Source organism: Candoia aspera, chromosome 5 (assembly GCF_035149785.1).
Source record: "Candoia aspera isolate rCanAsp1 chromosome 5, rCanAsp1.hap2, whole genome shotgun sequence".
Lineage (NCBI taxonomy): Eukaryota > Metazoa > Chordata > Lepidosauria > Squamata > Boidae > Candoia > Candoia aspera.
The window spans coordinates 45266024-45291048 of record NC_086157.1 but is presented as its reverse complement, the minus strand read 5'-3'; the positions used below and the strand labels follow the sequence as shown (position 1 = coordinate 45291048).

At 38.6% G+C, this 25025-nt stretch overlaps 1 protein-coding gene across 1 annotated transcript; it reads right to left on the bottom strand.

Moving 5' to 3' along the window:
* Nucleotides 1–20699: 20699 nt before the first annotated feature.
* On the bottom strand, nucleotides 20700–25025 carry TLR7 (toll like receptor 7). The gene is made up of 2 exons (XM_063304322.1): nucleotides 24996–25025; nucleotides 20700–24080 (listed from the first exon to the last, which is right to left on the bottom strand). The coding sequence occupies exons 1-2, from the start codon at nucleotides 25023–25025 to the stop codon at nucleotides 20928–20930; spliced, it is 3183 nt and encodes a 1060-aa protein (XP_063160392.1). The 3' UTR covers nucleotides 20700–20927.

The window sequence follows — 25025 nt, the reverse complement described above, 5'->3', positions numbered from 1 at the left end:
AAAGCAGTAGAAGTCTAGACAGGTCTGTCCTCTTTGGCAGGAGTCTTTGGGAGGTCAGATGGGCTTATTCTCAGCAAAGGGCTTCAGGATTGCAGCTGAGTGATCCAGGCATTCATATTTCAGATAGAACCATATTGTCATGAGCAATATTTCCTACATTTGCTGCATGACTCATCATGATCTCTACTTTTTTAATATTCTGCTTCCATATACCGCAAATGTAGCTTCATTAAAGCCAGGTTAGCATGGATTTCTTCAGTGCCTGGATGTGAAACCGTACAATCTCCTGGGAAATATTGGCAGCAGTAATAGGCAGGTTTTTATCTGGAGGAGTTTGCTGCTTCTGAGATTCTCCTTAAGGAACTCTTATTAAACTGCTGAGGGACACTATCTGGAAATAGCTAATCTTTAGAAAGAATACATACAAAATCTGCATCCCCATTTTCAATCTCCACTTCCCACTTTCAAAATACTCTCATGGTTGAAAACACATTTCTACTGAACCAGGAATGTCTGTTCCTATTTGATGATACCAACAAAAAGCTGCATACAGGTCACCATGCCACTTTACGATTGAATTCAATTGCTTCAGTTCAATATTGGCTTAAATTCAGCATAAAAATAGGTTGACCCAAGTAAGGGCAGATTTGGCAGGATATCAATATCCAGATTTACTTAATCCAATACTCAGTTTGCAATGTCTGTTAAGTACCATAATGACTGAAATTCAGCCTGAAAATGCACTACTGACCATTTTCAGGTTTGTTATGCAATGCTAGCATTGCTCAACAGGCAACTTCCTAACTGCCAAGAAAGCTGATCATTTCACCATTGCCTTTCTTGACTTAGTGCCCTGCAGAGTGCTGTATTTTGACTCCAAAAGTGCCAACCAGCCAGAGTCAGATTTTTTCTTTTTGAAATTAACAAGTGAAAAATATTAACACTGAATTAGCAAAGAAACCCTCAAACTGACTATCAGGACACACCCATGCAGTTTTCTTGGCAGTAGTACTGAGTGGTTTGCCCTTGCTTTCTTCTAAGATGCTTTTAAAATTCCCAGACTAGCCTATAGCCCTGGGATTGAATTTGCTGAGTGGCTCCCATCCAAGTACTGACCAGATTTGACTGTCCTCAGCCCAAGCAATATTAACCATATTCTACTGTCATCTGCAGGGACAAGGTAATGCTTCCTCAAGCCAAATGTAACTCCTGGAAATTTCATGGACTTGTCCATGCAGGGGTCTTGGCAACAGTATAAAAGTGGTTTGTCAACGTTGCTGTCTGGAAAAGAAGATGGATGGATGGATGGATGGATGGATGGATGGCCTATTGCCACAGAATTTCCTGGGTGGTCTCTCAACCTTCCCTAAATTGATGTCTTCCAGACATGAAAGTGAAATCTCTAGAGTGGTGTTTTTCAGCCTCAGCAACTTTAAGATGTGTATATTTCAACTCATGGCTGGGGAATTCTGGGAGTTGAAGTCCACACATCTTAAAGTTGTTGAGGTTGAGAAACACTGCTCTAGAGTGAAGTCTCATGAAGTAAAAGATTCTAAAATGTTTGATTGGTGGTTAAAGGAAGCCAAACAGAAGGGGGTTTTTACAGGTTGCCAGAAAAAAAAAGAAAAAGTGAATCATAGATAGACTTTGTAACTATCAGTTTATTTCATCTGCCTTTGGCATTATTTTACTTCTTTGGAGAAAGCAAAACCACACTACATCTTTCTTAAGGGCTAGCTGTCAAGATAGGTACAAAAGTTAGAGTTTTCCAGTGGTGAGAGTTTCATGCTGTAGTAAATTACAGTTTGCTTATTCACAAACATTCAGTTTGTCTAGATAAGGTGAGTCAAAATCAGGTGTGCGTTGCCTGTGAACATTTTGCCACCAGTAATCTCTCCAATATTTGGGGTATGGTCTTCCAAATCCTCTCCAAAAATAGCTGCTGAATTGTATATTTTTATGTGAAAGAAGGGGAAAATGATAAAATGGATGTGGAGTAATTATAGTCAGTGTATCTAATTGATTTAATTTAATCATATCTGGGTTTTGTCCTGACCCTATCGCTCTAGGTAAACCTACCAGCCTTACCAAGGCCAAATGTCAACCTCTGGAAAAACATGTGCAGACTTGTTCTAAATAATTCCTTGGAGTCAACTTTATTCCTTAAGTAGAATGGAACTCTATAAAGTCTATAATCCTTTTCGTACTTCTCTGAGCAGAAACAAAGCTGCTCTTGATGGCTTTTTAGAAGTGTTATGTTGTTGTATTCTTTGGATTTGATTTGTTGGGACTTTTAAGTTTTTGATTGTTTTTAATCCAGCCTGCGAATCTGTTTTCAAAATCAGTCTTTTAAATACAATAAATAATATATAATACCCTTGCAGTAGGATCTGGCTTCTCATTTCATTAGGGTTGCTTATCTGTGAACAGGGCCAGTGGATTTTCTGATTAGCCACTTCATATTTCTTAGAATAAAATTATTCAGGGAAATGCCTCATAGACTTGCAGTCTCTTTTTAAAATACACTCATGCCTGACCTATTTCTCTTCCCAGGTACTGTAATAACTGTTAAACGTGCTGGGTTTTCATACTTTAATGGAGAGCAGTATGATTTATTGTTGGCTCCCCTCTGTCCTCTTTTGCTGTGAATTGCAACGATCCTCTCTGTTATTTATGAGTTGGGAGGGTGATACCTCCAAAACCTCACTGGCAAGCTTCTTTTTCCAAGAGTCTGTAAGAATGGAACGTAAAAAACCTTGTGCCAATCTGAAATGCCGGTAGTCTAGCACATGGAGAAGAGTTCAGTGAGCAATTCCATTGTTAAACCAATAAGCCAAATCCCTCATTATAGAAAGGAACTTATTTGTTAGATTTTGCCAACCCTTCACTATGGGCCAGGTTAAGAAAGAGGTATGGCAGGGATTCCTGGAATGATCGTTATTTTAGAAGGTAGAGTAACAAACAGAATCTGGAGAACTGTCCATGTTTTCTCAAGAGAGAAACAAAATCAAAGTGGGGCTGTTTTGAGTTTCTTCCCTCTTTCTGAATAATCGCTTCTGAGACCCCTGAATGGTTTTCTCCTTCCTTCCCCATGGTCAGTTCTACATTCCTTTACAGATTATATCATTTGTCAGAAGCAGCGGTCAAAACAAATAAATTGATTGATTGATTGATTGATAGATATCCTGCCTTTCTTCTAAAAGCACAAGACAGTAGCATTCCCTCCCATTTTTCCACACAACAGTAAACCTGGGAAGTTGGTTAGACTGAGAGATCACAATGGACAAAGACATCCAGAGCTTCCAAGAAGTGGAGTTGAACCTATGTCTTTCTAACCCCTGCCCAATTCCATAAACATAACACCAGATTGGTTCTTCAGGAAGGTGGAACAGGAAAGGAAGGCAACAATCCCATACTTAAAAATTAACATAGCAAGCCTAGGCAGTTACTTATTACTACATCCCTGAATAAGCTCATGGATTTTTAGGACATGTTCAGAATTCATTGCAGAGAGGAGGGTTGGAGAGAGAAAGTCTGGACTTACAGCCTGGAAGTTGTTAGGTTCTTCTGTTCTGAGAATTCAATTTTATAGAATACTGATGATGAATGACAACCATTCTCCTTGGGAAGACTGACCTTGGTTTTGCCCAATCAAGCTTTTTTTTACTACTATGTCAGGGGTCTAACCAGCAAATCAGAAAATTATCTAGTGGTTGATCCCACCTTTCTAATGAATCTAGTTTAGATGATAAAGGTACAAATTGGTATTCGCCAACTGCACAACTGTATAAAAATAATTTATATGGAAGAGGCCTTTTTTTTAAAGGTTGTTTCTGTTTTTACCTTTCAACATAGAGTGAGCTTAACCAGATGTTTTAGATGGTACTGTTGTGTCATTCCAAAAACTAGGAATATGCCTTCCCTTCCAAAAGTGAACTTAATTTAGGAATAACACTGACTATATAGGGATGCACTTTATAAATACAAAGCACAATGTAAATATTACTGTTGTATTTTTAATAGAATAAAGTGCATTCTAGGTTCAGTTCATGGCATCTTCAAAGGCTTTACGTAGGTAATATGAAAGTTCTGTTTATGGGATCCTGGACAGCTGTTCCTAGTTACAGAATAGAGATTTTTTTTAGATCAGAGTGACGTACTTAATGTCCCTCCCAGCACACTGACCATGCTTGCTGAGGCTCCTGGAAGTTGTAGGATAGTGATACTGGAAGGGATACATGTTCCCACACTTAGACTAGATTAGTGTTTCTCAACCTTGGCAACTTTAAGATGTCTGGACTTCAACTCCCAGAATTCCCCAGCCAGCCATCTTAAAGTTACCAAGGTTGAGAAACACTGGGCTAGTAGATGAGTAATATAAAGCCATTTCTAGTGTTCCTGTGGCATAGTGTTACTGAATGACCTTTGAAAAGATTAATATAACTTGTGCTTACAAAAATTTCTGAGATCTCCATGTAAGATAGGAAAACCCTTTTTCAGCTTGGAGAGCCATTACACATGACATATTGAACAAAATGATCCATAGTTTAATGGGCTAAAATAATACAAGCAGTGAAATCTTTCTGTTGCCTTTCAACAGTCACAAAGTAACAAGTGCTTGTTAAATATATACAATGATGAACACTTTTACATATTTCCCATCTGAACAGGTTATATTTTAAGCAAACAGGCCATCATAAGTTTTGGTATAGCCAATGCACTTGTCACACTTCGTTCTCATAATGATAAATCATGCAAATGCAGTCAGTGTGAGATGTGTCTTTAGTTGTGGTACTCATGCTGGAAAATGCAGGCCAAGAAGCAACACTTTAAAATAATAGAGTTGATTTCCTTGAACATTGGAGCATTAGGGAGGACTTCTGAGCTGATGCTTAATATGAGATACTAGTCTGCAGGGACAGCACAAAACAGGCTATGTCTACTAGTCTCTATGTCTCTTCATGATTTTTATACTGTGAAAGGGGGCATGTGAATAGTCACCTGCTTTGTCCCAAGGAAAGAGGTAGTTCTCAAAAAAGTATCTGAGAAGCTGAGCTCCCAAATCTCCTTTCCTCTTTTGCTACAAATACAGAAACCACGTGGTCATGCATTTCTAGAGGCCTGATAGGGGCCTGACTCTCCATCTGCAGACTAAATAAGTATCTCCTCCTGTGCTCCTCCTTGAGTATAAACAGAACTCATTACTTTAAAGGGAAATCCACTATAAATACCCAATTTATATAAGGAGAAGAATAGCTCATTATTATTACTATATTTAGTTCAGTATCTTTAAAAAATAAAGTCAATGTTGTTTTAGTCTGAGTGGTCAGTTCACATACCAGACTTATGAAGAAGAGTTTCCAAAAGTGATCAGGAACAAAAGAAGAAGAAGAAGAGGATAAGAACGCTCTCTTTCAACAGCCCTCCTAAAATGGGAAAAAGAACCCCTGGGCAGCTCCAGATGTCATCTCCTCCTCTGAAGATCTTTCAGAGTCACTTTATTTTGTGATGGCTTCTCCATAACTTAGCAATGCTAAAGTAAACCCATGCATTTCATCATAAGGCTCTTCTTTGACCACACATCTACAGTAGGTGTTTTATATTTTTGATGAAGGCATCCCTCCAATTCCATTCTTCCCCATATAACTATTTTGGTAATGGCTTGGATATGTTTGCTTTCAAAGCACATGTTCCCCTGCTGTTCACGTTCTTTGAGATGAGGTTTTGTGATGACAAAAGGAAGATAAATGGCTTTTGGGGGGATTTTCAAATTTCTCAACTACTCCAAACTGGCCCTCTAGATAGCATTCAACTAATATTTAATACTGCAAAAGTTAAAGATGAGAGGTGACCTATGAGGAAACAAGATTCAGAATTATAGCACTGCTGCAAATTCATTAGAAGTTAAATTCACTAAAAATTACTATGTTTTCAGCCTTAGTTTCTCAGTTACAATAAAATAATTTTAACAGTAGTCTATCTTGCAGTGATGTTATAAGGCAATAATATTATTGAAAATTTATGAAACTGTAAAAAAAAAAGGAGGGGAAGAAATAGGTGCTTGTATACACTGTGGATTTCTTTTCCCTGTCAATTGGCCACGTCTACAGTTAGCCTAGTTATTTGAATTCATAGAATAAACTGAACCATAAATTACAGTCTAGGTTCACTGCTGATCATTTATGCTGTCCTTGGTTGCCTTTATGTATGTATGTATGTATGTATGTATGTATCCATGTAGGTGCGTCCGTGTGTGCGTGTGTGTATATTCTCATTGTTTAGTTGTATTTGAGTTTTTAACCCTATGTTAGCCACCCAGAGGTGCTGTTATGAGATGGGCAGCCATATACATTGATTACAATATATACACTAGACTAAAATGTTCACAAGTTTGTCACTGAATATATCATGTGAACCCAAGTGGGATATGGAATCTGATGAGGACCATTGGAGATTTCGTACCAAGGACCCCTGTGTTTTCAGTGCTAATAATATGCATGGATACAACCCATTATTGAGCAGGTCATTAACATATAAGGATGTTCAGAGTTCATGCCAGATATGTTTTGAAATTGAGTTTCACATCCAAGACAAGACAAGCCGCCAAAGCAGACTGAGACCCACTGCTGCCCGTGAGCCTATGGCAAGTAATGTTCAGCCACCTCCACCATGCTAGGCCTAAAATATCAGAGTATTACATGGTGCAGGTGTAGGCAACAAGGTGCTTATAAGAAGCAATGTACTAATGATCAGCTGCCTTGGTACCCACCAGTCTCCATACCCCATTTGACTTTAATTTTTTAAAAATTATTTTACTTAAATAAATCAGAAGCAAAGCACTTCCTTCTAGTACCACCTTTCTTTGCAATGGGGTGCCAGCAATGGTTGACTAGACAAAATGCATGCACAAGATTCCAACACATAGCCAACTCATCAAGGAGTGATGTAAGGCGAACCCAACATACTGTAAGCTCTTGTTTCCCTGCCCTGCTGATCTCAGCACTTAGGACATTAGATCTGACCCTTGAGGTATATATCCGATGACAGGAAGCTGTTTCTGTGCTTGATGGGGCAACAATGTCTGCTGTCCATTTTGAATTGAATGGCTACCAAGAAACAGGCTGTCTCAAGCTTTTGGGACACTATTGTGAGAGCACTACTTTTGAGTTAAAAATTTAAAATAGTTCCATGTCTTTTCCTGTCCTGAGGTTTTTAAGTTATCATCTTATACGAATAATCTGTTCCACCTTCAAATAATTTCTGCCTTTCTATGTTTCAAAAGGAATTCCTCCTCATGTAGCATACAAATTGTGATATTTGACCCTGGGCATAGCCGAAGTTTTAAAAACTGACTGTTTAATTAATTAATTCATCATATTTATATAGTCACCCATCTCACAAAACATGACTGAGTAGCATACAATTAAAAAAAACCCTATAAAACAGAGATACAAAAACAAGAAAAGAATATTAAAAGTATAATTAAAAGGCAAGGAGAGGGCAACAGAAATTGGCAGCAATGGAGCCATCTCAGTAACTCAGCATTCCGTTGGGGCCCCCAGGCCTGATGACATAACCAAATTTTGAAGTACTTATGGAAAATTAACAGGAGTAGAGCCAACCTCTTGGCTTTTTATTATCAAACTTTCAAACTGCAAAGTGTGATTCCCACTGCATCTTGGCAGCTGCATATTCTATTTCCTCCCTTTTAAATTACTTAATCATTTCTTTGATTGATGTTCTGTTTTTCCTCCAGAAACTGAAGAAGATGTACTTAACACTCTTTCCTCCAAAATTACCTGGCGAGCTTCTGTGATTCCCTAACCCAGCATCTTAATCATGTTTACAGGTGGTCCTCACTTAAGAACCACTCGTTCAGCGACCATTCGGACTTACAATGTGCTGAACGAATGGTACTTACAACTGGTCCTCAAAGTTCCAGCCATCGCAGCATCCTGCAGTCATTTGGTCACCTTCTTTGCCTGCTTCCTACAAGCCAAGTCAATGGGAAAGCTGGGAGGAAGTCACAAATGACGACCATGCGATGTCCTTGCTTACTGATGGTGTGAGATTCGCTTAATGATGGCAACTGGAAGTGCTGGAACTGCTGTTGCTAAGTGGCGCGGTCATGTGACATCGTAATTTATGATCACATCGCTTAGCAATGAAAATTCCAGTCCCAATTGCCATTTTTAACTGAGGACTACCTGTATATGTTTTTGTTTCAAAAATTAGGCCAATTTCAAAACCATTGCTGTCAATGAATGGATTGTATTTGCATGTCCCCTTCAATTCAACACCTCCTCACATGCCATTAAACCAATGTTTTCCATGATTTTTTGGTCTGGAGATATATGCTAATAATATGGTAATTAGGGTGCAATGAGTGTGGTTCCAGGGGCAGTAAACAACTGTAAGTAGAAAGGGCTATCTCCTGGACTCTTCTTATCACTCTATAAACATTAAGAGAATGTATCGTGTTTATGTTTAGGGAGAGTGAGCTAAGTAAGGTGCAATTTTCCTACATTTTGCTCTTAAAATTTAACCTCCAAAAGCCTTTCTTATTGACAATTTTCTGTTGTTGAACAAACACTTCCCAGTTGGATTACTGCAATGTGCTCTATGTGGAGCTGCCCTTGAAAAACATTCAGAAGCTTCAGTTGGTCCAGAATGCAGTGGTGGGCACACTGAGGTCTACCCATATGTCACCAGCGTTGTGTCTGTTGCATTGGCTCACAGTATGTTTCCAGATTCAGTTTAAGGCACTGGTCATCATCTTTAAAGCCCTGCATGGCCCAGGACCAGGTTATTTGTGGGATCTCCTGTTTCCAGTGGTCTATGCCTGTCACATAAATCTAACAGGGTGGCATGCTCTGGGACCCTTTTTTAAACAATGTCATCTAGTGGGGCCCAGGAGATGTCCCTTGTTTGTCATGGGATCTGCTGTATGGAATAGCCTCCCCACTGAGACCTTGGTCTTCTGTAAAACCACAAAAACTGGGCTTTCCCCCCAGGTGTTAGGGCCAGGATGCTTATGGGCCTAATATGTGTGTTCTTGTGCTGTGATTTAGTTGTTGTACCATGTATTTTTCATTTTAAAGGGTTTTAGCATATTGTTTATTCTTGTGTATTGGTTGTTAGCCTGTCAGAGTTACTTATTTAAGACAGGTGGCCATATACATTTTCTAAATACATAAATACATAATCCAAGCAAGCAGTTATACTACATTGCAAACGTAAAATCTTTATCACTTCAGATTTTGTCAAGCCAATTTCCTCTCACATCCAAATAGATTTTTATATTCTGGCCCTGATTAAAGGCACATAGACACTAAATTTAGAAAAAGAGAGACCAAATATATACACAATGCTTTATGTGTAATTTAAGAAATCCAATTTCAGGAACAACCATTTGCTGCCACCTACAGACTAGTATATGAATGACCATCTCTTTATTTAAATATACCTGCACATTTTAAAACTTTTCTTAATAAGAATTTTATTAAGTTTAAGCAAAGATAAAAGCTACAGAAAAAACAAAAACTACAAAGAAGAAAAAAATTAAAAAAATAAAAAAGTGTAGAAACGCAAGAGAAAATTTTTGAAAATTACAAAAAGAGGTGACTTCTGATTGTTAACAGCAAGGATATACAACAATATTCCATAATCAATCCCTTACTCTATATTAAACCAAAATCACATTATTTCTATAAATCATTCTATTGGCACATTATAAAAATCACTAAATACAGTTGCTCCATCCCCTTATATATGTACACCTCCTAATCAACTTGCCCCCCAAAGATAACATTTATTTATTTCCTTCCTACTACTATTCTGTACATTCCTGTCTACTATAATGAAGATCAAACTAAAAAACATATAACTTGTCTGCCATTGTACTTGATAATACAACAATTTTAATAATATTAATCATATTAAACCCAAAACCAGACATTTATTATTTTTTAATTATACCTTACTTAACTTATATGCTTATTTAACTTATATGCTTATTTAACTTATATGCAGAGTACATGATGAGAAATGCTGGGCTGGATGAATCACAAGCTGGAATTAAGATTGTCGGAAGAAATATCAACAACCTCAGATATGCAGACGATACCACCCTAATGGCAGAAAGTGAAGAGGAACTAAAGAGCCTCTTGATGAGGGTGAAAGAGGAGAGTGCAAAAGTTGGCTTGAAACTCAACATTAAAAAAACTAAGATCATGGCATCTGGCCCCATCACTTCCTGGCAAATAGAAGTGGAAGCAGTGATAGATTTTATTTTCTTGGGCTGCATGATCATCGCAGACAGTGACTGCAGCCATGAAATTAAAAGGTGCCTGCTCCTTGGGAGGAAAGCTATGGCAAACCTAGACAGCATATTAAAAAGCAAAGACATCACCTTGCTGACAAAGGTCGTATAATCAAAGCTATGGTTTTCCCAGTAGTGATGTATGGCAGTGAGAGTTGAATCATAAGGAAGGCTGAGTGCTGAAGAATTGATGGTTTTGAACTGTGGTGCTGGAGAAGACTCTTGAGAGTCCCTTGGACTGCAAGGAGATCAAATCAGGCAATCCTAAAGGAAATCAACCCTGACTGTTCATTGGAAAGACAGATACTGAAGCTGAAGCTCAAATACTTTGGCCACCTAATGCGAAAAGAGGACTCACTGGAAAAGACCCTGGGAAAGACTGAAGGCAAAAGGAGAAGGGGATGGCAGAGGATGAAATGGTTAGAGAGCATCACTGAATTTGAGTAAACTCTGGGAGACAGTGGAATACCGGAAGGCCTGGTGTGCTATGGTCCATGGGGTCACGAAGGGTCAGACACAACTCAACGACTGAACAACAGCAAAATTATACCTTAATAATCTTAATCCAAATCATTAAAGATAAATGAAATCAGCCAAACCCTAAAAGCAATCCAGATAAATATTCTTCAACCCTTATCCCATTTCAGAATAAACTGGAGCATTTACATATCTCCACAATGCGCAGAGCTTTTTTCTTAAAAAAGTCAAACAGCCCAACTGCCCCTCCTCAAAATCTCTGACTTCTCTTCAGGAAACCTCCCATACATAATAACCCCTTCTTTTCCATGGCGTTCCATCAGAAGATCAATTTCACTTATGGCTTGCAACTCAATCTCTCCCTTTAATTTCTTCAACTCAACTATCCAATCTTCATCCAGCATTTCAACAGAAGTCCCAATCTCACTCTTAGAAGAGACATTTCTGTCACTGTTAAATTCCTCAGTTTCATCCACGACATCCCCAACCAGATGACACATTTTATACCTCATATTTTCTACAATATCCTGAATGCCTTGCATAAAAACTTGGTAGAAATCAGAAAGAATCTATTTAAGAACTTGTTGGAAGTCAGAAAAAATCTGTTTGAAATCCTCCATGTCTCACACAGTAGATTATGGCGCCCCCTAGGAGCTTAACCAGTGAAAATCGAACATATGAAAGAATTCCAAAATGTGTTTACACAAGTGAAAGTGAGATATGCAGACAGTTCCCCAGGGAAAGTAGAAGCAGAAAACTAAAAGTTCAAAACAGCCAATTCAACATGTAAGAAAATGCTAATATCTTCAAATTTAGTACAAAAATAATAACAGGGAGACAATTATTTACTCTCAATCCTCCTTAATATTTGAATAGAAAACAAAGTCCAAAACTTTAAGTCCAGCAGTTTGGGATCAATTTAAAAGATTAATCCCAAAAATAACAATAAGCACCAAGAGAACCCACTTCTCCTTGCTGTAGAAAGCCTCTCTTAGGGTATGCGTACTTAAAAGAAATATAAATTGGGTGATTTAGAAATGGGGTGGGTGGTCTTAGTGTTCCTTTAAGGCTACAGTGTGGCCTGGAAATGGTGACGTCCCAGCCTCCCTGCTAGCTCTTACCAGTCGAGCACAAATGCTGTTTGTGATCTTCTGGCTGCAAGCAGCTGTCTGGAGGACAGATGGGGTGATTCCAGGTGTTTTCCTTTTTTAGGAAAAACACTCCTGGGCTTCAGGAAAAACCTGCCTGAGCCCCAAAAAACTGCCGTGTTAGTTCTGCCCACTGAACCCACGGGCACAGCTGTTCAGTCCACCATGTCCCCACTGGAAGTCCCTGCTCATTTTAAAACTTTGAGACGTAAGCTTCAACATTTTAAAATCCATAACTAATCATCCAGTGATGAGACCAGTTTTCTTGCTCTTCAAATTCCTATTGGTAAGCTTGTAGCTATTAAGCTGGCATCACCTCTCTCTTTTATTTTGGAATGGTGAAGTTGGCTTCTTCCTGTTTTGTTTTGTTTTTCACTCTTACTGTCTTCAAAGTGCCATGTGGAATTACACTGGTGAGAAGTATGAATAAAATGCTGATAGATCAGTCAAACCATACTGCTTCCTTTTGGGTAAACAATGGCAAGCAAAGTACAGAAAAAACAATATAAGTAGTAAGCAAAACAGAGGCAAGAGGTAAGAGAAAAGAAAAGGAAATCTTACCAAATCTAGTCTACACCAACACTATTCCCTAACCTCATCATACCTTTTTGTTCTTATAAATCCTCTTTCCTTCCACTACAATTATACTAGTTCATACATTGTTCTTTAAACTTGTCACCACAAGTACTCCTTACAAAGAACATTTATCCATAAATACATTAAACAGCTAAGAAGACATCATCTATCTCCAATAGAAGAGAACATATGTGGCTCGGGGTTGAAATGTGGGTCCTTGGTGCTCTCTGAGCTTGGTTGTTGGCTTGTAGACATTCTATTACCCTCCTAGGTAACATCATCAGTGGGAGCGAGTGTGGAGTTTGCCCCCTGTTTGTGTACAGTAGCATGCCCTGCCAGTGTTGCTGGGGGTGTGGCTTCCTCCTTGGTAGTTCCTTGATTAGGGTATTGTTTTCTGTTTGTTTGTTTGATCACTTGTTGTTTATTCGTTTAGTCGCTTCCGACCCTTCGTGACTTCATGGACCAGCCCACGCCAGAGCTTCCTGTCGGTTGTCAACACCCCCAGCTCGCCCAGGGATGAGTCCGTCACCTCTAGAATATCATCCATCCATCTTGCCCTTGGTCGGCCCCTCTTCCTTTTGCCTTCCACTCGTCCTAGCATCAGCATCTTCTCCAGGGTGTCCTGTCTTCTCATTATGTGGCCAAAGTATTTCAGTTTTGCCTTTAATATCATTCCCTCAAGTGAGCAGTCTGGCTTTATTTCCTGGAGGATGGACTGGTTGGATCTTCTTGCAGTCCAAGGCACTCTCAGAATTTTCCTCCAACACCACAGTTCCAAAGCATCGATCTTCCTTCGCTCAGCCTTCCTTATGGTCCAGCTCTCGCAGCCATATGTTACTACGGGAAACACCATTGCTTTAACTATGCGGACCTTTGTTGTCAGTGTAATGTCTCTGCTCTTAACTATTTTATCGAGATTTGTCATTGCTCTTCTCCCAAGGATTAAGTGTCTTCTGATTTCCTGACTGCAGTCAGCATCTGCAGTAATCTTCGCACCTAGAAATACAAAGTTTTTCACTGCCTCTACGTTTTCTCCCTCTATTTGCCAGTTATCAATCAAGCTGGTTGCCATAATCTTGGTTTTTTTGAGGTTTAGCTGCAAGCCAGCTTTTGCACTTTCTTCTTTCACCTTCCTCATAAGGCTCCTCAGTTCCTCTTCGCTTTCAGCCATCAAAGTAGTATCATCTGCATAACTGAGATTGTTAATGTTTCTTCCAGCGATTTTAACTCCAGCCTTGGATTCCTCAAGCCCAGCATGTCGCATGATGTGTTCTGCATACAAGTTGAATAGGTAGGGTGAGAGTATACAGCCCTGCCGTACTCCTTTCCCAATCTTAAACCAGTCCGTTGTTCCGTGGTCTGTTCTTACTGTTGCTACTAGGTCGTTATACAGATTCTTCAGGAGGCAGACAAGATGACTTGGTATCGCCATACCACTAAGAACTTGCCACAATTTGTTATGGTCCACACAGTCAAAGGCTTTAGAATAGTCAATAAAACAGAAATAGATGTTTTTCTGAAACTCCCTGGCTTCTTCCATTATCCAGTGGATATTGGCAATTTGGTCCCTAGTTCCTCTGCCTTTTCTAAACCCAGCTTGTACATCTGGCAATTCTCGCTCCATGAATTGCTGAAGTCTACCTTGCAGGATCTTGAGCATTACCTTACTGGCATGTGAAATGAGTGCCACTGTTCGATAGTTTGAACATTCTTTAGTGTTCCCCTTTTTTGGTATGGGGATATAAGTTGATTTTTTCCAAATTTGCTGGCATATAGCATGTATTACCTTTATAGCATCATCTCACAAGATTTTGAACAATTCAGCTGGGATACCATCGTCTCCTGCTGCCTTGTTATTAGCAATGCTTCTCCAGGCCCATTCAACCTCACTTTTCAGGATGTCTGGCTCTAACTCACTGACCACATCATCAAAGCTATCCCTGATATTGTTATCCTTCCTATACAGGCCTTCCATATATTCTTGCCACCTTTTCTTGATCTCTTCTTCTTCTGTTAGGTCCTTGCCATCTTTGTTTTTGATCATACCCATTTTTGCCAGGAATTTACCTCCGATGTTTCTAATGTTCTGGAAGAGGTCTCTTGTCCTTCCTATTTTATTGTCTTCTTCCACTTCTGCGCATTGCTAGTTTAAAAATAATTCCTTGTCTCTTCTGGCTAACCTCTGGAATTTTGCATTTAACTGGGCATATCTCCCCCTATCACTCCTGCCTTTTGCTTTCCTTCTTTCTTGGGCTACTTCTAGTGTCTCAGCAGACAGCCATTTTGCCTTCTTGGTTTTCTCTTTCTTTGGGATGTATTTTGTTGCCGCCTCCTGAACAATGTTGCGAACTTCTGTCCAGAGTTCTTCCAGTCCCTTAAATCTATTCTTCACCTCCACTGCATATTCCTTAGGAATATTAGTGAGCTCATATCTAGCTGATCTGTGGGTCTTCCCTAATCTCTTTAGTCTGATCCTAAATTGTGCAAGAAGAAGTTCGTGATCGGAACTACAGTCAGCTCCAGGTGTTGTTTTTACCAACTCTATAGATGTCCGCCACTTTTGGCTGCAAAGGATGTAGTCAATCTGATTTTGGTGTTGTCCATCTGGTGAAGTCCATGTATAAAGCCGTCTCTTAGGTTGTTGGAAGAGAGTGTTTGTTATGCAGAGTGAGTTGTCTTGGCAAAATTCTATCAGCCTATGTCCTGCTTCGTTTTGTTCTCCCAGGCCATACTTACCTGTCATTCGAGGTGTCATTTGACTGCCCACCTTAGCATTCCAGTCTCCTGTGATGAAAATAACATCTCTTTTAGGCGTGTTGTCCAGTAGGTGCTGCAGATCCTCATAGAACTGCTCTACTTCAGCTTCTTCAGCATCTGTGGTTGGGGCGTATATTTGGATCACTGTGATGTTAGATGGCTTGCCCTGAATTCGAATTGAGATCATTCTATTGTTTTTTGGATTGTATCCAAGCACTGCTTTAGCCACTTTACTATTAATTATGAAGGCTACTCCATTTCTTCTGTGGTCCTCTTGTCCACAGTAGTAGATCTGGTGGTCATTTGATGTGAAGTGACCCATTCCAGTCCATTTCAGTTCACTGACGCCCAAAATGTCTATCTTTAATCTTGACATCTCACCAATAACCACATCCAATTTGCCCTGGCTCATAGATCTTACATTCCAGGTTCCAATGGTGTGTTGATCCTTAGAACATCGGATTCGCCATTCACCACCAGCACCATCGGCTGCTAGCTGTCCTTTCGGCTTTGAGCTAGCTGCGTCATCACGTCTGGGGCTAGTTGAAGTCATCCTCTGTTCCTCCCCAGTAGCATTTTGACCATTTCCGACCTGGGGTCTCATCTTCCGATGGTATACCAACATATCTCTGGTTGTACTGATCCATTTAGTTTTCATGGCAATAATACTGGGGTGGGTTGCCATTACCTTCCCCAGGGATCGCATTTAGTCTGACCTCTCTGTCATGACCTTCCCATCTTGGGTGGCTCTTCACAGTTTAGCTCATGGCATTATTGAGGTGTTCAAGCTCCAGCACCACGACAAGGTAACAATCCTTTGCTGAAGGTTTGATCACTTGCCTGGTGTTAATCCCTGCTTATCTGGGTGTTGGCTGCTGGAGAACATGTGTTCTGATATTTTCATTTCTTTTTTAGTTTTTTATTCTCTCTTTTGAATAGTGTGTAAATGTGGTTTATCTGTGAGCATCCTAGACCAAGCTAAATCCAAAGAAATAGGGAATTCCTGGAAGCTTGGCATTCAGACAAATCAGCCAGCAATAGACACATAGAGATAATCCACATTTACTAGGACTTCCCTAGTGTTTCATAATTCAAGCCTATCTGTTTTATCACATGCTTTCTCTAAATAAACTAATTCATAGGAAGCTCCCCCGCACCCCAAATCCATACATTTCTCAGTAACTTACCAGAGTCCAAACATCTGTTCTGTACACCCCCTGGGTGACATAAAATTGTGCTGTATTTTTCAAAGTTTGTTCGCTGTCTCCATTCCTTCCAATCATCATCCTTCCAAGTAGATGTAGAGGGAGGAGGGAATGGCCTTAAGGGACAGGAGGAAGAGCCGCTACGAAGGCAATGGTCAGATAAAAGAGGGCTGAGTCCAGGGAAGAATGTAATGTAATGTTAAAAGGCTAAGATTATGGAAACTGCTGTGTAATATAGATAGTGCAGTGCAGCATAGATAGTGTGATATAAATGTTAACAAATAAAATTATGGAATAATAGTTAAAACTAAACACAGCTACTGTAACATGAGGAAGTAAATCAATATATATAATTAAAATCTGCCAGAAAATTTATAATATTAATGTTGCAACTATGAGAACTGTAAAACTGTGTAATATAAAATAATGTGGTACATAGAAATCAAATGCAGTAAAACTAAAGGGCTAAACAATTACAAATAAACCAGCAGAATACAAATTTATGGGCATGGTTTCATCTTTGTCAGTGTTACAGCTCTAATGGCTGTGAATGAGTGACTGAATTATTTTAGTGTGGTTGTAGACTATGACATAATAAAATAAGTACCTAAACTACATCACTGACTATTGTTGTTCATCTGTTAGAAGAGTTTACGTATGATATAACAGAATTTTGCTACATCTAGGGAAGTACAGTTATCATTGCTGACTAATAAGTAGCATAAATAAAACATATCAGAGTGCTTTGAAGATTTGGATAAGAGGATGTTCAGCTGAAGATGAAAAGGGGACATGGGCTGTGGTTTTTATGGCATCCATGCCAGAAGGAAGGCATTGTGCTGCAAAGGGCTTTTTTTTTTCCTTCTCCAAAATTGCTGTGGAAGAACATTAAAATGGGCCAGAGATAGAGTTCTTCTAAATTTAGGGATTAAAATGAAATATAAATAAGACTTGAAGAATCAGAATAGATACATAAATGAATGGGTATAATGTTTTTGACTCATTGTTTCATTGGATTCTCTTTATCTAGTTTTAGGATTTGAGTGGAGAGCAACAGTTCATGTTTTAGGTCACATTTATGCAAAAATATTGAAAATTCAAAAGGGGTCACCAACTTTTAAGCACCACTGTATTTCTTTTACCTTTCAGCTGTTTAACCATTGCTGCCATATTAGCACTGTTACTTGAGCTTGTCCATGTTATCTACTAATGCCTTTGTGACATCAATAACTAATACTCCAGTTTCAAAATCCAGATAATCACTGGCAGCAAGGAAATATAAACTCTAACTCAGTTCTGCATCTGGGGACCATCTGAATTTTCGCATCCCAGATCTAGTAACTCTCTATTTGCCTCTGCCTTTGGGCATGTTGCTAGGAAAACAAAGAGATTTGTTCTTGATGGTGGTGAAATAACAGCTTATGTCAGAAAAGTCCTGGCTCCTCTGAAGGTCCTCATGTGAGACAATGTATTGAAACATTTACTGAAAGTTAGTCTTTTAGAGGATGTATGGTGAGGGGTAGTTCTGTTCTCTTTCAGATTCCCATTCCAAAGAACACTACTGGAAACATTTCTCTCAATCCTAGGAAGAAAGTGGTATTGGCAAACCACTTCTGAAAATCTTGCTAAGCCAACTGAATCAACTTGTCCAGGAGTCAAGTTGATACCTATTTAGAAATGTTTAGTACTCCACTGTAATAACCATATTTTTAATATGAATATGTATGTAGAAGCACTTGACATAAATTATCTCAAAATCCCTTTAAGGTAGACTAGTATTAAAAATTCCAAATTACCTGTACAGACAAACAAACAAACTGTGGCTGTGATGGATTCTCTAAAGTCACCAACTAAGTCCATAAAACATACGGAAGTACACTATCATATATTAGTCTGGGAGCAGGCTTGCAAGGTCTGTCAGACCAGAGTTCGTTAGCATCTCTCTTTATAAATATTATAATCTGAAAAAGGACATAAGTAGCAGTTATATATGAAGAAATCATTTACCATGGGGAATATGCTGCTGGAAAATTTATATTAACAAAACGGATTAAATTACAAATTGGTTTCTTGATATATTCCATGTAAATTAAGTTACAAACAAAGGCTCTTATGTGAAGAAAAGTTATAAATGACATAATGCAGGGGTTTTTGTACAGATCTTTTTAGAAATAACCTTGATGGACTAGAACAGTAGTGTCAAATTCAAATAGAAATGGCAGTCTCTGAAGGATCCCTATGGGCCATATATTGACTTAGAAAACCACACATTTATACATATTTCTTTTTTTATTAATACATCAACACATTAAAATCAGATAGGAACTAGATATAACCAATACATTAAAAAAGAAATGTATTATTGTTACAAATTTGACCATTTGCTTTCAATATTTATGAGTATTCATATATATTTGTGTGTGTGTCTGTGTGTGTATTTATTTCCCCAACACCCTACTCTGAGCTCCTCCCGGCTACCAACAAATTATTGCACAAAGCACCTCCTACTCCCACTTACCATCTCCCTGCAATGTTCCCTCTGATTTCTCTTGTGCTGTATGTGGGAAAAAATTGTTTCGTGCAGCTTTTCCCAAACCAAATACAAATTTGTGTGCCACAATATGAGAATATACATATATTCAGTATGTAATAGTAACATGTTAAGATATTTACATATTTCATAGTTGAAGTATAGAAACTAGAAAGTATAATACTGTAGTATGTTCCAATAGAAGAGAATATATGTAGCTCAGGGTTGTACTACATCAAAAACATCTCAGAAACCACTAACAGACTGTTACAACCACACAGCATTACCATAGCACACAAACCAACTAAAGCCCTCCGAAACATCTTAAGCAACCCAAAAGACCCAGTAGCCCAAGAAGAAAAAACAGTCATCTACAACTTACAGTGTAAGGACTGTAACAGCCACTAGGTAGGACAGACAGGCAGAAGACTAGCAGAGCACATCCATGAACACCAACTAAGGTAAAGGTAAAGGTTTCCCTTGACGTAAAGTCCAGTCGTGTCTGACTCTAGGGGGCGGTGCTCATCTCCGTTTCTAAGCCTTAGAGCCGGCGTTGTCCGCAGACACTTCCGGGTCATGTGGCCAGCATGACGACATGGAACGCCGTTACCTTCCCGCCAAAGCGGTACCTATTGATCTACTCACATTTGCATGTTTTCGAACTGCTAGGTGAGCAGGAGCTGGGACTAGCAACGGGAGCTCACCCCGCCGCGCGGTTTCGAACCGCCGACCTTCTGATCGGCAGCTCAGCGGTTTAACCCGCAGCGCCACCGCGTCCCATTGAACACCAACTAGCAGTCAGAAAACATGATGAAAACTCCTGAGATGAAAGTCTCACAACACATGGACAGACCAGGCCTAGTTTCAACTGGGAAACTCAGCATCCTAGACCAAGCTAAATACAAAAACGCTAGGGAATTCCTGGAAGCTTGGCAGTCAGACAAAGCAGTCATCAATAGACACATAGACATCAACCACATTTACACACCATTCAGAGACAATAAAAAAAGCTACAAAGGAAACAAAAAGACCAGGACACATCCTCTCCAGCATCCAACACCCAGATAAGCATGGATTAACACCAGACAAACAAGCAGAAAAGAATGCCCTAATCAAGGACCTACCAAGGAGAAAACCACACCCCCATCAGCACATTTAGTTAATTGGTAACTAAATGTATTATTATTTAGTTTTAAAATGTAATATTATCTGGGTTTAATTGTGTTTCTATTTTATTTTGTTAAATATTTCCCGATTGCATTTTAATCTGATTTGGGCCACACTCAGCAGTGTTGTGGGCTGTATGCAGCCCTCCTATTTGACATCTCTGGACTAGAATACTGGATTTAACTGATCTGCACATCCCCATTATGTCACAATTCCCATATTTTTATTGTATCATTACATGCTTTAAAGTTTTTTTCCTCATCATATTAATAGTTAAATTAGTCCGCAAGTTCAAAAGTATCTGATTTTCAAAGATATTGCAGTTCATGCTAAAGATTATATAAAAATTGATGTTTATTTTCATTCTCTTTCTAAGTTGTATAGAATATTGGGAAGAGAACATGTATGTATAGGAAAACTCATAAATACTTGCTGTGAAAGTTTGTAACTGAAATCTGTCTCTTCTGTTTCTCTTTTCCTGTTTAGATTCATAAAAATCTTCCAAAAGCTCAACACATCTCAATCGTTACTAAATGGAAAACTGGGTTATTGAACTAAACTTCCTGTGCACCTTTCCTCAAAAGTTTTTTTCCTTCAGAAGGAGCATCTGGTGGTTAATGAGGTGCTACTCCCTGGTTCTACCAACACTTTAACGCCTCCTCAATATGTACTAGATATTGAGATACAGCTTCATTCCATGCAGCTGCTATGGTTTCCAGAATGCTATCTGAGCATGCAACTGAGCATTATACCATTTCTTTAAAAAGCTTGTTATAACTGAACTCATTATTTGCTGCTAATGAGCTTCTAAGACAATGCCAGAAATGAGCCTGGGACTGAGGATTGGCTGGCCATTCAAGACAAGATCTACTACACAATCTCTTCCGGAAACGGAGACACTTTGACATTTGCAGAAGCTTCTCAAGGAATATAAGGATAATTACATCTACTTTTTCATCCATAAGGCGCTGATGTGCCATATAAAAGGCTGTTTTGAAGTTGCCACTTGCGATGTAGCTGTTTGTCAGCACAAATATTGTTTTTCTACTCATTTGTATGCTGTCGTTAAGGTTTTCCACGAGTGGGTGCCCTGGTAGCCAGTCCCTTTCTTCCAAACATATATTGAATTTTTTCTCTCTCTGATCCTCCAGTTTTTCAGTGAGTTCTTTCAGGACCCATTCAGTCACAGCTGCATCTTTATTATCATAAGCAACAAAAGCATCATACTTAACTTCAGATGAAAGGAGACGTTCGTAACCTTTTAAGTTGGCAGTGCAGAAATGATAAATATACCAGACATCCCAAAAATATAGGTGGCTTATAACTGTAAGTATCATGAGAAATATGACGAATGAAGCTGACAAAAAAAAGAGGATCTGAGAGAAGTCCGACTCACAAGTATACAAATCTAATAAAACCAAAATTTTATCTTTCCATACACTTGGCCCTGCACAAGTCACATCTGTTGCTAGGAAAGGAATTTTCACATCTGTCTCATTGATCCACTGAACAAGCCACACAATATCACAATTACACTTGAAAGGATTACCATTTAAGAGTAATGTTGTTAGTCTGCTAATAACATTTTTTGGGAAGCTAGAGTTCCTGATTGTTTTGATCTTGTTAAAACTAAGATCTAAATGCTTCAGGAAGAAAGCATCTTTGAGAAAATTATCTGTCAGCTTTCTGATCTTATTGTTTTGCACTATGAACTTCTGAAGTTTCTTAGTACAGTTGGACAGTTCACGGGGAACTGTAGTCAACTGATTGTTGCTAAGATCCAAGACTTCTAAGTTCTTTAGAGCCTGAAGGCACCCCCAATTAAAGGTCTTCAGTTGATTACTGGTCAGCTTAAATACTCTGAGTTTTGGAGGCAGATTGTAGAATACGCCAGGAAGTAAGGAAGTCAGAAAGTTCTCAGAAATGTCAAGACTGTCCAGGTTGGTCAAGTTCTTGAAGAATGCAAAATATTCACTATTCCCTTCCTTCCATAAAATATCTAAGCGATTCCGTCTAAATTCTAATGTTTTGATGGAATCGCTTGCCATCCCTTCATCAGTGGACACAGAAATCTCGTTGCCATTCATGATCAGTATTTTCAGATTAACCAGGGATTTGGTAAAGCCCAACATAAGTGTAACTCCTTCTGCCTTAAAATAATAACTATTATCACTAAGGTTTAGAACTTCCAGTTCTTTCAGATGTTGAAAAGCATTCATGTGTAGCAAATCAATCCGATTGTTAGATAAATCCAAGTATTTCAAGCTGGATAGATAAAAAAATTCACTTCCATTGAAAGCTTGGCTCATAGCATTACTGGAGATGTTAAGGCATTTAAGGTCTCTAAATTGGTAAAAATCAGAAGATTTGATAAAAAAAATATTGTTTCTGCTTAAATCAAGTGTTTTTCCATAGTTGCTACATGAAGACTCATTGACAAAAGGCAAAGAATTGGCATGCTCTATATCTTTAGATTTGCAGCTTCGAGCATATTCATCATATATGAAATACTGCGTATCTTTCAGTACAATGTCATTATACTGATCATTTGATGAGTTGAGAACAGAATAAAGCCTGCTATTTGGCTCACTTGAAAAAAGAGATATTTTATTAAAAGAAAGAATGATTCTTTTAAGACTGTGGAATTCTTTAAACATAGCAAAGTCAACATTCCTGATAAAATTAGTTCCAAAATCCAGGACACTAAGTTTTTTAAGAGGAATCAAATTGCGTATAGTCTGTTGATTTAGTTCCTTGAAAACAAATCCCCTTATTCTTAAGGACTGCAGATTGGACAGGGTGGAAAATGTTTTTGGGAGAGTAAGATTTAATGAGTATGATCCCAGGTCATAATTGAAAGATAAATCAAGTTTCACAAGGTTAGGAAGAGAGCTTAGAAAATGGGCTTGCTGAATTTCATTAGCCAAATAATTTTGTGAAAGATCAAGCACTTCAAGGTTTCTAGTATTTTTAAACCAGAGGTCATTCACTTGACGAAGGGAGGTGCTGTGCAGCCTCAGCACCTTTAAATGCTTTAATGAGTCAAAGGCTCTGGGTTGGATGAAAATACTTGCCTTTCCTGGGCATTCAACACAATGATATCGCGCATTGTGACAACGAGGGCAGTTTCCACTTAAATCAAGTATTTCCAGATTATTCAGAGAGGACAAATCATGGTCGGTAATAGTTCGAATAACGTTATTATAAAGGTAGAGTTCTCTTAACTTTGATGGTAGATTCTGTGGAACACTTGATAAGTTATTAGCTTTCAAGGACAACACTTTTAAACTTCTGAGAGGCTGAAAGGCTGCTTCACTAATGTCAAAATAAGTATTGCAGGGATTGCGATAATAACAATTCTGCCCTAGATAGAGTTCTTCTAGGTTTTGAAGTCCTGACAAATTTTCTTTCTTGATAGAAAAAATGGAGTTAGCTTCAAGACTCAAAAGACGTAGGTTAGGTGGCAGATGCTGAGGGATTGCTGAGAGCTGGTTGCCATCTAAATAAAGTGATTTTAATCTGGAGAGTTTGGAGAAACTGTGAGCTTGGATTTTCAGACCCTGGGTGCAAATCTTGTCTTTAGGTCCCACCCTCTTTGGCACACAGTTGCATTTGAAATTAATTTCTAGAAGCTCCTTCAGGTCCTTAAAGTGGCTTTTGGAAATCTTTGTAATGTGATTAATGGCAAGTGTCAGGTTGGTAACATTGGTAGGAATGTCCTTTGGAAATTGTTTGAGTTTACGGTCACTGCAGTCGGCTTGCACATACTTTTCGGAAGTATCAGTCACATTATTCACATCACAAATCAAAGTTTTATGAAATGGCGTTACTATAATCTCTTTCAAAGCCAGTGAAATAACAAAGAAAATCAATCGGCTTCCAAGCCAGAGATGAACAGTCTAGAGAGAAAAGGAAAAAAAGCAATGTCACACCAACTAAATATAAAAGTATTCTCTTAAACAATTAAATACTGAAAATTCTTAAATAATTTTAGATTGAGAAGAAGTGCTTGAAGCTCTACCAGAATAATATATATACTGCACTTCTCCAGTTGAGCTTTTCTTCACTTGCCCTTACTGCATCACAGATATGCTCCAGAAATCTCTCTCCCCCTTTCCTCCTACTGGTTTCCTACTGGTTTCCAGATTGCTCCTCTTGTTATCCCACTCCACAGATCTTGGCTGCTGTCTTTCTGAGCTTATCAAGCTTACTCAAAGGTCCTCCCTCCCTCCCTCTGCTCTCTAGTAGGCAATGCATATCCACCTGCATCTGAAGCATCCTTCATTTCCTTTCCTTTTCTTATATCAGCCCCAAGACATGTTGGGCATGAGGAAATTGTTTTTTTTTAAATCACTTTTTTAAAAATCAGGAGTTACAGGGCTTTTGATGGCTATCAGGGGGTATGCCCAGAGGTGCAGGTAGGTCAGCAAAAGAGCCAGTAGGAACTTTTTTGATGATCCAGGTATACTGAAGAAATTACTGGCATGATATTATTTGAACTTCCATATTACCACCAGATATTTAGAGCAAGTGTCATTTTGTATGAAAAGCTGCATTAGAAGACCCTCATCTCAAATCATGCTTACAGGGGAGAGAAGTGACATTTTATTTATTTTATTTATTTATTTATTAAATTTATCCCCACCCATCTCCTCCCATCAGAGAAACTCTGGGTGTTTTATAATAAAATAGTCAATTAAAACAACAAGCATAAAATATAAGTATAATATATAAATATATAATTACCCTTAATAAAAAAAATATAAAAATAGGAACAAAATCCAAGTGGCAGGGGGGTCTAATACAGTCCATACATGGGAGGAGCGCTCTAAGATACCAGCCAT